A 15,710-nucleotide genomic window follows, 5' to 3' on the forward strand; every position below is an offset into this window, starting at 1 on the left:
CCAACAAATTTATTGCATCTCCAAACATTGCAAAGTTCAACATTTTCAGGAATTTCTTACCTAATTTCAGCCATTTTAGCACACATTATCAAAGAAATTCATTTCATGACTTTTTTAAGAATTCAAGTCAATTTTGGGGAAATAATTGTGAGATTGACGTTTTCCTGAGTTTTTTCTAAAATATTTTTGACGTGAAAGTACATAAAATTACAAAATAGGTTGTAGTTATCTCACCAACCACCTGCATATTCATTCCATTCATCCAATCATTTTAAGTAGCTCTGTCTCTCTTTTATCTTTGCATACCTGGAGATACAGTTTGTAAAAGGTTGGGGAACTGTTTTGTTTATGTAATGCATTGCTCCTTTAGAAATCTGACACACCCATTAGGGTACTATTGCATTCATGACGTATGGGGCTGGAAAAGAAATTTTGTACATGTCATGTTGCAAGTAGCTTATTTAGCAATATACCATGCCTCTTCCCCAGGTTTTGGGGAGACTGAATTTTGACTTTACATATTGCTGGATATGGAAGGCAAAAATAGCCCTTAAGAACCCTCCAGAACGGGTTAGGGCCTACATTTTGACAAGTTTATTTGAAATTTTGTGCAAATTCAGGTCACTATTTATAAAACTTTGCTATGAATAAAGACCACATTTATCTGCAAGCTTTACCTATTGATTAGCAGAAGAGGACTACTTCATTCATTCTGTGAAGAGTTATGTGGAGAGGTTTGAAGGGATTACATTGTACATGAATGAAATTAGACGGATACATATTGCAATAAATCGATTCCGAAATATCAGTTTTCAAATCCTAGCATCCCATCCATATTCCACTGGTTCATGACCAGAACTCGAAAAAAACCCAGTTTTTTTGGCTGAAATAAAAATATATGAGTAAAATTTCCATTCTTTAAACTTTAACCAGTTTTTCATTTTCTCGATTTTTCTTTTGACTGTTTTTCTCACTATTTTCACATTTTAGCGCTTTTTGCCTTTTTATTGTCATTTGGATCCATAACTGCTTCCTTCTTAACTTGTTGTTCCTCGTTTGGGACCTCTTTACTTACTTTTGTGGAGCATAATAAGATGAAGGATAAAATTCTCAGCCAGAACCTTTCAGCATTTGTTTTATTTTCGGTTTGGGGTTTCACTGGCTTTACAAGCCGCTGTAAAGAAAGCAATCCCCACTATGATTAGAATGAAACATTATGATTTGTCTTGTTGTTGTCACTTAAACTTTATACAATATTTGGTGTACTAAAGAATTTGAAAATCAAATACAATTCCCTTGTTTCGGTTTGGAAAAGTATGCAATAAAAGTTATTTTGTGAATTAAAGTATTCTCGACAACAAAAACAGTTTTAAACTCTCAATTCATAATGTATCCTAATGTGGGATATTGCCATAAGAAAATGTTAATTCCGTTAATTCCTTGCAAGCTCAATGGATAGCCTAGTAAATATAGTAGGGCGCCTAGGTTTTGTAGTAGAAAAAATGCAGCAAAGGGGCTGAGAGGGCCAAAAAAGATTGCAATAATTCCTTTGTGCAATATTGCCCCCTTGCTTTTGCATATCTACTGCTTTTTTGCATATTGAACATGTTTTTGAGTTTTTGACAACTACTTTTCGTGATTTCTCTCAATCTTAAATCAAATTATTTCGTCTTTAAAATAAATATTTTTCGAGGTCTATTTATGACACAACCCACAACCAAAGGTTTACCTGTCCATTTTGACTTTCCAGTTTGTAGCACATTAATAGGCTACTAACCACTACTTATATGTACTGTATATGGTCGAATTCTCTGTGGTTGTGTAGACTGGCGGCGGTTAAGCCCGTTCTTGACATTGAAAAATATTTTGAGATGCCAATGTCGATGAACTCAATTGTTTTCTCATGGCCCTTCCATTGACAGGGTCGCCAATTTCCCGCCAGTTACAAACCCACAGATCAAAACAAATCTGACCGTTCGTCTGCTTCCTCCCATCCTTGATTAGCGAAGCCATGCCGCGGGTCACGTCCTCTGGTTCGAGTCGAGGCAAGAGAGCCAAACGCCTCTTTTCTGAGGCCGAAGATGAGCCCAGCCCGCCCCCAAAGGAGGTCCATGATACCACACCCGTGGCGTCTTCCTCTATTTCCAAGGGTGTGTTCGCCTTTCCCGGTCCTCAGCGACGTCAACGCCTCCAAGCTGCGACCTCGGGCCAGAAGCAACGGAAACGAGCCCGAAAAGCCACTCCCTCAGCTCAATCTCAGAGTTCCGGGTCGGCGAGCCCGTTCGAACGGTCCTGGACCACGGCTTGGACTCGATTCCAGACCTGGCAGAGCGACATGTTCGCCGATGTGTTGGCCGCTCTTCGCGCTTTCATCCAGGACGCTCATCCCTTGGGTCAGCCATTGAGCTCGACTATGCCCACAGCCGCTTTTTTAACGGGCGTCAACCTACCGGATCACGGGGCGTTGTTTGGGTTACTAGCCCGAGAGATTCGGACCCGAGTGACGCCTCATGTGGCCTCGCTGTCGGCCCAGAAACACGGGGGCGTGAACTTAAAGGCCTTGGTCCAATCCACGGTGGCCAAATTGATGTTGATTGAAGCCTGCGAACGAGACGACGAGGAGTCAGAGATGGAGGTCGGAAGTTCGGGATTGGCCTTGAAAAAGCAAAATCTCATGATGCCTACCTTAAGAACTTGGTATGCCAATCAGTATCCTGTGGGCGAGAGCCGAGTCCCTTTGGTTATCATTTTGGAGGACTTCGAGGCGTTTTCCCCGACCATGTTGCAAGATTTCATGATCAGTTTGTGGTGAGTTGGGTGAGCCCTCCGTTGAAAGTGCCAATCGTTCATCGTAGTTGAATGTCGATGTAAAATGTCTAGCCTTCGAAGTAATGCAATAGGGTTGATTCGAAGTCAGCCCGAAAACTATCCCTGACCTGAAAAGTACATACGGACCAGCACCCTTTGGATGAAACTTTGGGGAGAAAATGGAAGTGATATCAATATTACTCAAACTTGGCTATCGTATTTGGTTATTTCACGTTCTCAGAGAATTTGTCTAGTATGGTTTGAGGGTCAATTGCATTTTTAGTAATGTGCTTTGAACTCAGAAACTGTGCTCATTCAGAGCAAGGTCAAGAAATTGTGGTTGTTTTTCTCCCACCCACCCATCTTTGGCATGTTCTTTCTACCTTAGGTGATACTGATCTTTTTCGAGATTATTTCTTTTTCAAACCAGAAACGTTGGCCCTGATCGGCTCACCTTTGATCGTTTTCCGTTTCAGCGAGTACGCCACGGCCTTGCCTTTGGTTTTTGTGTTTGGGATTGCAACCACCGTGAGCATGATCCATCAACGCTTGCCTTACCATATTTCGCGTCATTTGGCCATTGAGAAATTTTCGGGCCAAAAGTCAACCCAGCTTCTGGGCAAATTGGTGGAAGCACTGTACTCAGATCCACAAGTGGGTTGCAAATTAGGTGGCAAGACGTTGGATCGACTCCTAGAAATGTTTATCATGAACGATTTCTCTGTCAAACGGTTCCTTCTTGGGTTCAAGGTGAGAAGGTTATGGGTCTATTTCTTGGACAAAGTTATTAATGATTAATTCCCATGTTTTTTTATTAGTATTGTATGTTCGAGCACTTCTCTCGCCTTCCTCCTCCAGTCATTGCACTTTGTGGCGGGGACGAGCAAGGTCGAAAAGATCATCTGAACAATCTTAAGTCAGAAGACTTGGATCAAATTCGATATCTAGCCTCTTTCCGAAGATATGTTGAGTCCGATCCTCAGAATCGAGCGCGGCTTCTCACCAATGATGGGCTTTTCCGAGAAGAAGTCATCATGCTCCTAGGGGAAATTGATGGCCACTTCAAACGATTCCAATTGTGCTTGAGGGCTCTTTTTTGGTTGGCCCGCGACCTTCATGGCCGTCCATTTGGGTCGCAAATCTATTCGTTGTATCGTTGTGCTTTTCTCAAACCTGTTTGTCAAACCCACGAATACCGAGATGTCTTTGACATTCTTAAGTTACTAAATCCGTCAGAACTGATGAAGAAGATGGAGGCACACGGCGAGTGTCTAATTGGTAAAGTTCTTTCAAAACATCTTTGAAAACGGTCACCACTTTAAAATTCCTTGCAGATTCGAATGACGAATCCATAGAAAAATCATCTGTTGAGTGTCAGCGAATCATAAGCAAGTTGTCGGCATTTCTTAAGCACGGTGTTCAAAATCCGGAGGGCAGTCCCACAATCCACGATAAACAGAAAGTCACGGAACCTAATGACGAGAAGGACATCGTGGTCAAGAGCCCCAAGATAAAGAAGTTGGATCGGTTTGAGCTTCAAAAGAATCTCTTAAAGCAAACGCAAGAGAAAAGACAACGCACAGTTCCTTTTGATGATCTTCGTCGTGAGGTTCTAGACTACTTCCATAATTTCTTTCGTGCCTTTTCTAACTTGCCCACATCCTTGCCCCTTCATGAAATATTGTTTTTTGACAAAGTCTCTCTTGTTCATCGCCATCTAATGCCTGCACCAAGAGCAGTCATTCAAAGTGCACTAGACGATCCTGGTTTTTATTTAGAGCATCCTGACCTCTTGGTGAACACCAAAGCGGAAATACCCAATTCATACCCAGACTTGAACATCATCTACAAACTCCATTCCGAGTGCGGTCGGTTGATCAACCTGTTTGACTGGCTTCAGGTAGCTAAAACCTTTTTGTCCAAAGATGGATGCAAACTGAATCTGATTTTTGACCATTCTTCTCCTCCAACTAGTCGTGGGTATCCATAGCCGATTGTGACGACGAAGAGAATTGTTCGGATGAAACCATCGATCCCTTGCAACAAGCTAAATTCACACAAGGCGTCTCCTCCCTGCAATTCTTGGGATTTATCAAGCCCTCCAAAAGAAAAACTGACCATGTTGCCCGGCTAACTTGGGGCGGATGCTAGTCAAGTATCCAACTACTTCGTGAAAAACTTTTATCTAATCGATAAAGGACTGATATAATTGGTCAAAGCAGGACAATCTTGGAAATTGGGTATAAACATCTCCCAACTTAAACTTATATGAGGAAAAATAAAAGGGTGAAAATGAAGGTCACTATTGCTTTTGACAACTACGGAAAAAAGTTAATCAAATGTTAATTCCAACTGAATTATCAATCAGTATTTTGATCTTCGAACCAAACTTCAAAATCAATCTATTTTAAAAAGTAGCTGCAAAACATCATTCAAGAAAAGAAAACTGATAAATGGAGCTAATGGCTTTGTTAGTTAAAAATATCGATATTAGAATTTGCTTCGAAGGCGCTCGACGATAGTTGAGTAAATCGAATTTGTTGTAATTTGTTTCAACCGAGTGTTTACGGCACTAAGATTCTTATATTGAGCCTTATCCTGAAAGGTGTAAAGTAAAACTGTCGAAATCTTCAAAGCATGGGAGAATTGATTGAGACATAAGATAGATGAATTTTGTGACTTTTATTTTTTGAGCATTTTTGTTTTTCAAGTGTGAAATTGCACAGCAACTGTTTTGGTCTTACAATAGGTAACAGCTTAAAGATGGTGAGACACAATGGTGTCGGTCTCCAGCACGGTGGTAGGTTGGATGGGATGAGCTCCCAAATGAGTGTAGGTCACGGGCTTACTGCGTTGCTCCACCACGGTCTTGACAATGGGTGCGGGAACCGCCTTCAGAACAGGAACGGGAGCTGGAGCGGGGATGGCTGCCCTCAAAGCGGGGAGGGGAGCGGGGATGGCTGCCCTCACAGCGGGGAGAGGGGCGGCCAAAGGGGCATAGTTGTAATTGTACGGGTAGTTGTTGTACAGGTTGGCGTTGTACAAGTTACCATTGTACAAATTAGCGTTGTATAAGTTGTTATAGTAAGCAGGGGCATATGCGGGAACTCCAGCGGCAGCGTAATAAGGGTTGAGGTTGTAGGGAGCGAGGAATTGGGGGTCAGCCTCGGCTTCGGCCTCAGCCTCGCGACGGAAACGTCCGGGAGCCAAACCGGCATCCTTCAAGGCACGAACGGCGCATCCTCCAGCGGTCACGCAATCTCTAGGGGTGTACACGGGGGTGGGAACAGAAGCCACCACTCGGACGGTGGGCTGAGGGATCACAGCGGGGGCGGGGATGAGAGGGGCCGAACGCACGAAGGGCAGAGGAGACAATGGCAAAGGAGCCAAGGGGCCGTTATAGAAAGAAGGACCAAGGGGAAGAGGGTTTCCCAAGAGAAGTTGTGGGTCGGCTTCAGGCACAGCGGCGCAAAGACCGGAAAGGGCGAGAACTACGACCTAAAGTGGCGAGTAGAATAAGGTTGTTAGAGGAGTGGGACATGGACTTCGAACTCAGGTCCAATGAGAGCTATGCTAAAATAAAATGAGCAAGGAACTTACCACACAATTCATGTTGTTGCTTGGATGCTCAAAATCAGAGTGAGGAATTACTGATCCAACCCCTCCATATATTGGTATCTGAGCGAGAAGCGCCTCGTTCAATTTTGCCCCAATCCCAGGGAGAAGGCGCCGAAGTTTGCCTTAGCCGACCACCTTCCGGGCGTTGAGATCTCACACCCTCGTTCCCAGAAGATTCGTTGGTTCGCGTACGCAAATTGATCGCGTAATCGTATATCCATCATCGCATGACGTCAACATTTTGCCCTCTGGCGTGCCGATTCATCCAAGTAGAATCGCTCAATTTTGATAAGTTCGAAAGTATTCGATGTTTCGATGGCAAATGCTGCTAGTTTAGGCTGTATATGCATAAATATCAGTAACTTGCGAGCGATAATCTATCCGCACAAGAGCGAATGGCGAAGTACCTTTGTTCTATTCCTGTCGTTCAGATTCTATCGAGCTTGAATGACGCTCGAGCAATATACGGGAGAATGGCGGCGATGTTGCCGTCTGACTTTGGTTGTGTAATCGAATCGCCCACCACACCCAGCCAAAAGTGCTCCCCTTCTTAAGAACCACTGAGGGCATTGGCGTAAAGAGCTACCAAATCTGGTTTTGAAGCCGAACAAAGAAAACGGTCAACAATGCGTAACCTTACAAACACACGCCCTCATGAGAGTTGTAGTACATCCTAAGAGAGGGACGAGATGAATTCAGTTTTGCGTAACGTCGTCGGCCAAGTTTTGGGCAAACATAGTTTAATAGAAGTTGGAGCTTGAAAAAGAATCCAAAAAGTTCACTTCCAATCTGTCAACTGATGTTTGTGATCTTTTTATTCAAAATATTAAACAAGCGAACGGACTCTTCCTAACAAACATATTTTTGAATTCTCCTCAGGCCGAAAAGCTTATTCGGAAACCACTATTGATTGCAGACTCGTCAAAAATGCATCACTTAGACGATTTCTATGTTTAGCAAATTTATTGCTTGTCGATAAATACGTAAAACAGATAGGTAAATCGTATAAAAATCCCATTTTGAGAAACAGTTCTCATCCTCCAAGTCTTATGAACATTTTTGCTCCTTTTGCTGTGCCCCTGAAATAATGCCTGCCTTTTATGTATAAACTTTGTAATACGTAGAAATTTGAACCTACAAAAAGACATTCATCCATTTTTCACCAATGTCTGATGTTTTTATTTGTCAAATATGTAGATTAAGACAAGATTATCAATTGTCCATCCCAGATATTCTAGCATGTTAACATTTTTGTACATGTACTTTTATTGCCTATTCCATACATTTCTTTTATATTTTGTTAGGGTAGGTATAAATTTATCTATGTGAGTTTTTGAGCCAGTGTGCGCAATATTTCACTGATTTGAAGCACAATTTGATTATTTTTTATCAATTTCATGTTCATGGGTATTTCATTTATTCATCTGACTTTCAAAATTAATTCAAAAATATTTAGTATATGAACAGGAAACAAGAAAATCACTATTTATTTTAAAAAAAACCACTTGAATATACCATGGGCAATCTTGTTTTATTGCTGCTAGTCTTAACTAACGCCATGGCCTAACTTGGCGGGCAAAGGAAGGCCGTGTTGTTTCCTCTCTTTAGAGTCCCTGGTAGTGCCTAATACGACCCGGCAAAGAGGAAGAAAATATAGAGGTTCCGTGAAGCGTAAATCAACCTCTTACGAAATTCTTAAGGAAGCCATAGAAAACTTAAATTAAAACAGATTTCTTGATTACTATTCCTAATTTCTTTGATTGAAAGCTGCACCTTGGTGTTCTGACAGAATTCAGAAAATTGGAAACAGGATTGTTCCTCTAAATTCTTAAAACGATATTTCAGTAAATTCAGGCTTTTATTTACTGTGCATTGCTTTCGCTATCTATATTTGCTACTTGCAAGCATCTAGTAACAAATGGCTAGGAACAGAAGAACTTAGGAGATTCCCATTGGACACTTACTTTCCTTCATCATTTCCATTGTTTATTTAATTCTGGATTTTTCTTGTCATTTATACACAAAACAAAATTGTTCACTCTTTTGGATTTATGGTTTTGTATTGTATTCAATTTATTTTCTCAGTCGTGCCTAATATTGCAGCAAAGGTTGGTAAATATGCTACGATTATGGAAACAAAGAGTATGGCCAAAGGTATCACGGAGCACGCTGAAGTCGTCTGAGACTGCAAAGAGATGGCTTCTACGGCTTTTTCTAACGCCACGAAGTTATCTTCCATTTGCTTTCTTTCCTCTGACAACTCCATGTACTTCTCCTTATATCTAAGAAGCTGACTCAGTTGAGGAGACGAGGGATCTTCCGACCTCACACTAGCACTCAAAGACTCAGAAAGCCTTTGCCTCAACTCATTCACTTCCTCGATCTTCTCATCGAGTGCACGTTGCAAATCCAAGAGGTCTTCGTGGTAAGCTTCCCGTAAATTGACTGGAGGGAAAGACGAGGAAGGTAATTGATCATCATTTGAGGTCTGAACAGCCGAATCACAACGCTCGATGGCGGCAATCTCGCTTAGGTCATTGTCAACGGAGATGCGAGACAGACTGTCCTCGGCAACAGAGGTACAAGTGGATAGCGAATCTTCGACCAAATCGTCTTCGGTGCTACCGTTATTGAGCCGACCATTCAACAACGGCCGCAAATCCCGTTCTTGGTCATCCGAAACATTATTCTCAGTACAGTCCTTGGGCTCAGAATGGATTTCGATTGTAGTATTCGGGTCAAATTTCTCGAATTTTTGGGAGGGCGGGTCCGAGAGTAATGGGTCAGGATCCTTCCCCGCCACATTTTCGGACGGTTCTTCAACGGACATATCTGACTTGATGGCGGCCGTATCTGGGGCCTCAATTGTGGGAGGTTTGGGCACTTCAGCCTTTAAGGCATCATATTCGGTCTTAAGCTCGGATAAAAGAATGGCCAGCTCTTTGTTTTCGTCCATAGTCCTTTGATAGAGGTCTCGAAACATGGCGAACTCATCTTCCACCGCACTAAGTTGAGATTGGAGTTCATGTGTGGCCTTGGTGGCTTTCACTTTCTCTTCCATCATGTTCTTGAGGCTGGTTTTAGCTACCTCCTGATATTGCTCTTTCTCTGCAATGAGACGAGCCGCTTCTTCGCGAGCTTTATCTTCAGTCATTGACTTCTCATACACGGTCAGGTGGCTTTCCAAGATTTCCACTCGAGTCAGTAAGCGGTCCTCGTCGATGAGCGACTTCCAGGCGTCTTGCGTGGCTAAGCCGGTCTGGTTGACAATGCGCTGAAGGACGGCTAATTTGGTTTCTAACAACTGCTCACGAGTGAGTGCTTCTTGGATGTATTGGTTGAGTTGATGGAGATCTTCGGGGGGCAAAATGGTGCCCGAATCCGCGTTCATTATTGTGGGACTAGCCTTGGCTTCTTTTCCATCCGGGAGGTAGAGTTTCAACGTGGCAATGATGCACCCATGCGTCACTTTCCGCGAGTTCTCCATGACATCCACGCCAAATTGAAGAATGTCACCCGAACATACTTCACGGGGTAAGGACTCCTCCGAGCCTTTGCTAAGTCGCTGATTGTTGACGAAGGTGCCGTTACTGCTCTTCGTGTCCTGGAGGAAGAACTTGCCATTCTCGTACCAGATGAGGGCGTGATTGCGAGACAGAACCTTACAATCGAATATGGCATTATGGGAGGCGGGGCGAGCCCGAGCCACCGAACGGCCCACTTTGACGGCTTGATCTAGGGTGAGCAGACGATCCTCAAAGGGGTGCGAGTTGGGTCGACACAATAGAGAGGCTTTAGGATAAGGATCCGGGCCCTCGTCGCCGGAAGTAGACTCTCCGGTGACCACAGGCGTCGCCACCATGGCGGCCGAGGTATGGGCGGATGGGCCCGGTGCAATCAGGATGAATGTGACGCGGTCGCGCGACCGAAATAATCAAAACCAATGGAATGCGGTTCGACTACTCGACCGAATCCGAGTGCGAGCTCGTTCGGGAGGCGGTCATTCCCATGCCGTTGGGCCCGAGCCAATGCCAGTAGGAGACTAACCCTTCAAGTGGGCAATGCCATTTATCTCTCGGATGGGTTCAATTGGTCCCAAGGATTGTGGGGCAAAATGAACACGAACCCGTTAATCTTGATCTCCCTGGCCAAACTATCCAATCGACTCATGGCAATGCGCCCAGGGGACAGGAGTGAAACCACAAAAAAACACACCACGACCTGAAACAGGTCCTAGACCAGCTAACCGGCCATGGACCGGGATCCAACGATCTAGACACAGGCCAGCCCCAACCCTTCAAGCCCCTCGTTCGTAGAGGTGGGGGGCACCCTGTAAATCAATGGAACCAGCCGGAGAATTTTCGGGACGACCGTCCAGGACGGGGCAAATGTCCTACAAGACAGACACAAAATGATGATGACGAATACAGTGAGTATGCGTCTTCCGTGGTCTCACGGCACGTAACATACAGGCCAATTCAAAGGCCAATCCCAGTCCGCCCCTTCCTTCCTCGGCACCAGCAGCACTTCCAGTCTAGGGCTAGACCTGTAGGACAAGTCAGTCCGTTTTCAGTCCGAATGTGAGTCGGAGGCCAACACCGCTGAGGCCATCCAACACTGCTCATCCATCCATGATCCGTCTATCCGTGTGTCCATCCTCCAAAGAGAGCTAGTCACAGACTACGAAATGACTTGACTTCAGTTACCGCAAGAAAAAAGGCGGATATTTGCGAGATCAGCTGGTAGTTAAATTTGGTGTTTAGTGACTCTCTTGCTTTCATTCGCCAGTGTGGCCAAATCTTGTGCCAACTTGCAACTGACTCTGTTACAAGAGCATCCCGCGTTGCCTGTCATTTCCCCAGATTTCTACAGAATACTATTAGCCCCTGCAATTGTGGACCAAACTCTCAGCTGATGTGTGAAAAAATCTAGAATTTCTGAAGACTGTCGAAAGGTTGCGTCTTGTAGTGCTGGGGCGAGGCCAGCCAAAGACTTGAGTCCGGCAGAGGACTTGAGTCTTTTACTAGAATCAGGTCAAGCAAAAAGACTCATTTTGCGAAATTTAAGGAAAGAATCAATGTTTTTTTTACCACTCCGGACTTGAATCCTTTCTAAAAGACTCAATTCAGGCCAATTCCTCCAAAATTGAGTAAAAGCCTCGACACACTCAAGCACTTGTTGAAGCAAACAGTATTTTGACATTGAGCTAAGTATCAGAACTGCAACGAAAAGTCACATTTTCTCCCTTCACAAAATGCCCATGATCAGGTTAACAAACTGCATTTTCCCCTTTACTTCACATATCTTTCAATAGGGCTTGAGCATTTGCAGCATTACAGGGGCATACATGAGATCATGGAGAAATGATTCCTAATTTGCCAATCCTTGGTATGCACTGTCATAAGAGCTATTGAGGCATAACTTCTTTCTGAACACTCCAACTTCGAAGTTTTGGAGGAAGTTCTCTCACTTCAGACCGGGTCAATTCAAAAAGCATCCTTGAAAAACTTGGCCGAGTTTGCCCCAGAAAGACAGCTGTTACAACTCTGTGGTCACCTAGAATTTTTTCTGGGTACCAAACAGCTGACACAAAGTTCTTTTCCACCCTTTTGAGGTCGGACCAATGCGACATCTAGCCAGATTGATCTGTGGAGCCACTTAGCTCCCAGGTCAGCAGCAATGGAAGCCCGACAAGAAAGAGACCGAATAAAGGGAGAGCCGGCCGGGCCGAAGTCCTAATCAGTCCTCTCACCATCTTCAACGTCAACCCAACGGCGGGCATCTTCCTTTTTCGGGAGACGCCTATATGCTGTTGTTCTATTACCCTAGAGGCGGGAGTCAGAGAAGGAGGAAAGGAGAAGAAAGACCGCGGGTGCACAAGCAGAATGACCGACAAATAGAGAGAGAGACGGAGAAAGAGTCTCAGGAAGGCTGGAGAACTCGCAAAAAAAGATGGAACATTCTTGGATATTTGGAATGAAGCCCGGTCAATTTGTTGTTGTGTTTGTTGTCGTCGTCTTTGCCTGGCGCAGTGGAGTCTGCTAAGTCAGAGTGGCGGGAAAAGGGGCAAGAAGGATCCGTTCATTCAAGTGACATTAATCCCAGTTTATTGGATACGATAAAAAACGAAGAATTGGCCTGCATTCCTGTCTCAGAGGAGTTATTGCTAAGTGACACTATTTTTTTGAATCACGTGTCTTAAAGTTGGCTCCACATAACTGGAGAAAAATTCTTCCTTGGGAACTTCCTTCTGACAAAAACGAAAACTTTGGCCAGGGAAGGTTGTTCGATCGCTTTAAAAGACCAGCAAGTTAGGTTGGCAATGATGACTGTATACACGGACGTCTAGAAATATGGACTGCGAACGAGATTCCCGGCAAATCGGCCTGCTCTTGGTCATAGACACTCGAGCCACTTTTCAAATTAAAGATAAAATAAGAAACGTAGATCTCTTCAATTAACGGTAGGTCAATTTTATATCATTTACATGCAAAGTCCATCGTTTCAAAGTTATGTTGTCAAAAGCTTATGTAGCTAACCAAAGAGCAGGCCGAAAAGTCAAATTTTATGTAGTGTTTACTACATAACCTATTTGGAATAAGAATGAGCGGTTTTGGAGATAGGATATTTTTGCTTCCGTTTGCAGTCCATATCTCTAGAAGTCCGTGCTGTGTATTACTGATGCGCTTGTTTGTTTGCTTTGAAATTTGAATGTAATTGCTTGTTTGCAAATATTAGATCCATATTCAAGTAAGTTCAGTGTTGCTAAACCGACCTGACTTTAAAAGCAAACTAGTTATGCTGATATTTTATAATTTTGAAGTCCTTCAGTCATTACAAACTATTTAGTTGCATTCCAAAATTGGGGTTTGAGTCTCAAAAAACTTATGAAAAGGTGAAGCAAGAACAAAGAGCTATTTTCGATCTTTGACTCATTCAAAAGAGTACAGGACATACTCTTATGGCAAGGATACTTTTGGGGTGGCCCAGAAATTCTAAACACTCACATTTTTCTTAGGTCTGTGTGCTCCATCAGATTGGTCAGTTCTCATGCATTATTGTGAGAATCTTGCACATCTACTTGAAGAGAGCAATTCAGAAAAGAATGAATCAAATATAAATGTATTAATCTATTAGTTATGAAACAACCTCTTTTTCCTTCTTTCCGTTTCGTTTTGATGGTAAGAAGAGTGACTGCCAATCTTTAAACTAAAAAAAATGATGCATGAAATCAATAATAATATTATGCAAGAGATCTTATTCTGTGATTCTTGTATTTTGTCCTTAATTTTTTAGGCAACTCTTATCTACTTTGGTAGTTCAATTTTGGGACACCCTTGAATTTCAACACATCTTTCAAAAAGGTATTTACATTAGGGAGTGCATGACCCTTAACAAGCTTAATGCTCTTGGAGTGTTTGAGAGATGAAATTGAGCATGAAATTGATTTTTTTTTTGGTTTGGTTATTATCACGGGCTTTTCTAACCGCTACAGGAATGTAATCCCCAGTACTACTAAATGAAAGATTATAATTCGTCTATTTATTACCTTCAATTTTTATATGATATTTGGTCTACCAACGAATTTGAGTTGGCAGACCGAGCTAATCCTTGAGATGTAGGTTGATCTGGAATGCTATCTAAAAATCGTCCAAGTCTGACTTGAAAGATGCCTACCGGATCAACAAGGCCTACGTATTCCCTACGAATATCAGAGGGAAGCAAATTAAACAATGAAGGACCCGAGAAAGAAGAGATGTGATTCATTGTTCGAACTAGCCTGGATTCTCGAAGACTTGAAGGTGCTCTCAAAACGCCACATTAAGCCTCTACGGTCACTAGAATTGACCCTAAACCTCTGGGTTGGGACAAAGCTCATGGATACTTTTGAAAACGTACAATATCAGATACCTTTCGTACCTTCTCTGAGTATTAAACCCCACCGTTCTAACCTTTCCCAATACGAGAGCTCTCTCATTTCCTGGTGATGTTCCTAGTGAAACATCTTTGGACTTCTTGACCTTTTGCAAACCTGCTGAACTCATTGGAGCCCAAATGGGTGAGGCGTATTCAAGAGTGTGGCTGGACAATCGACTTGTACAGAGTTAGCATCGTGATGCTATCTCTGGACTTAAACGTGCGATATATCCAACCACACATTTGAAAAGCCTTACCACCTTCAGCTGGATATGCTCATCGAACTTTCCATTATTTTGGAAGACTACACCTAGATCTTTCATAGATGAGACCTGCTCAATATCTTTACCTCCATTTCTACGAGTGGAGTATTTAAAGGAGTTGACCCAAATGTCATTGAGCGGAATTTCATTCCGTTCAGGCCATATTACTCTCAGTTACCCAAGAGTAGATTCGATTTAAGTCCTTTGCAAGGCTACTGGAATCTTGGCCATTCCTACCAGAAACTAACTTGTATCGTCAGCATAAGAAGAGAGACTGGCAGTGATTACTAAGCTTTTGAAGCGGGGTAACGAATATTATAAACAAGAGGGGCCCTAACATCGAACCCTGGGGAACACCACCTGACTTGACATCATGTATGTCACTAAGGGGATCCCTCAACCTTAACCAATTGCTTCCTACCAGAAATGAAACTTTTAACCAAATTGAGAACCCTGCTGGATCCCAATTTCATGGAGCCTGTTAACTAAAAGCCCATTATCTACCTTGTCAAAGGCCTTGCAAAGTTGAGATAAACTACATCAACTGATTCATGACTCTCTAGTCCTCAATAACCCGCTCAATATGTTCAATCAGTTGGGTAACCGTGCTAAAATGTGCTCGGAACCCATGCTGGCTAGGAGGAAGGACTTCATGAATATCAAGAAATTCGACAAGTTTGAACTTCATGATCTTCTCAAACACCTTCGCAATATTCGAAGTGAGAGAAAATCGGCCTGTAATTACTGGGGAGCGACTTATCTCCCCTTTAAAAATTGGAACAACTTGAGCTAACTTTAGTGAAGATGGAAACTTGCCCTGATCCAAGATGCAGCGCATCAAGTACGAGAAAACAGGAGCGAGAACCAGTGAGCATCTCATCAGAAACTGAGATGTCACACCATCAGGACCAGGAGAGCTGGAAAGCCTCAAGTCCCTTATGGCCTCTAAAGCATCTTGATCTGTGACTACAAGATCATCTAAACGCTCAGCTTGACTAACCATGTCAATCTCAACAGACTCATCTTCAGAGCAATGAGCTGTTGCTTCCGAACTCAGTGGGGTTGAAAACACACTAGAGAACTGATCTCCGAAGCATGTTATCG

The 15,710-nt window shown here is 43.2% G+C and overlaps 3 protein-coding genes across 3 annotated transcripts; 1 reads left to right on the forward strand and 2 right to left on the reverse strand.

Annotated features, from left to right (window-relative positions):
* The first annotated feature begins 1,975 nt into the window (after positions 1 to 1,975).
* LOC131880775 (origin recognition complex subunit 3-like) lies at positions 1,976 to 5,110 on the forward strand. Its single transcript, XM_059227472.1, has 5 exons — positions 1,976 to 2,808; positions 3,285 to 3,558; positions 3,627 to 4,086; positions 4,143 to 4,708; positions 4,783 to 5,110. The coding sequence occupies exons 1-5, from the start codon at positions 2,012 to 2,014 to the stop codon at positions 4,957 to 4,959; spliced, it is 2,274 nt and encodes a 757-aa protein (XP_059083455.1). The 5' UTR covers positions 1,976 to 2,011; the 3' UTR covers positions 4,960 to 5,110.
* Positions 5,111 to 5,475: 365 nt separating this feature from the next.
* Positions 5,476 to 6,760, reverse strand: LOC131880467 (calphotin-like). The gene is made up of 2 exons (XM_059227118.1): positions 6,409 to 6,760; positions 5,476 to 6,306 (listed from the first exon to the last, which is right to left on the reverse strand). Exons 1-2 carry the CDS (start codon positions 6,418 to 6,420, stop codon positions 5,566 to 5,568), a joined length of 753 nt encoding a protein of 250 aa, XP_059083101.1. The 5' UTR covers positions 6,421 to 6,760; the 3' UTR covers positions 5,476 to 5,565.
* A 1,630-nt stretch (positions 6,761 to 8,390) lies between these two features.
* On the reverse strand, positions 8,391 to 11,103 carry LOC131880500 (sarcolemmal membrane-associated protein-like). Its single transcript, XM_059227158.1, has 2 exons — positions 10,897 to 11,103; positions 8,391 to 10,819 (listed from the first exon to the last, which is right to left on the reverse strand). The coding sequence occupies exon 2, from the start codon at positions 10,286 to 10,288 to the stop codon at positions 8,495 to 8,497; it is 1,794 nt and encodes a 597-aa protein (XP_059083141.1). The 5' UTR covers positions 10,289 to 10,819; positions 10,897 to 11,103; the 3' UTR covers positions 8,391 to 8,494.
* Positions 11,104 to 15,710: the final 4,607 nt, after the last annotated feature.

The sequence above is a fragment of the Tigriopus californicus genome, chromosome 5, assembly GCF_007210705.1.
Source record: "Tigriopus californicus strain San Diego chromosome 5, Tcal_SD_v2.1, whole genome shotgun sequence".
NCBI lineage: Eukaryota > Metazoa > Arthropoda > Copepoda > Harpacticoida > Harpacticidae > Tigriopus > Tigriopus californicus.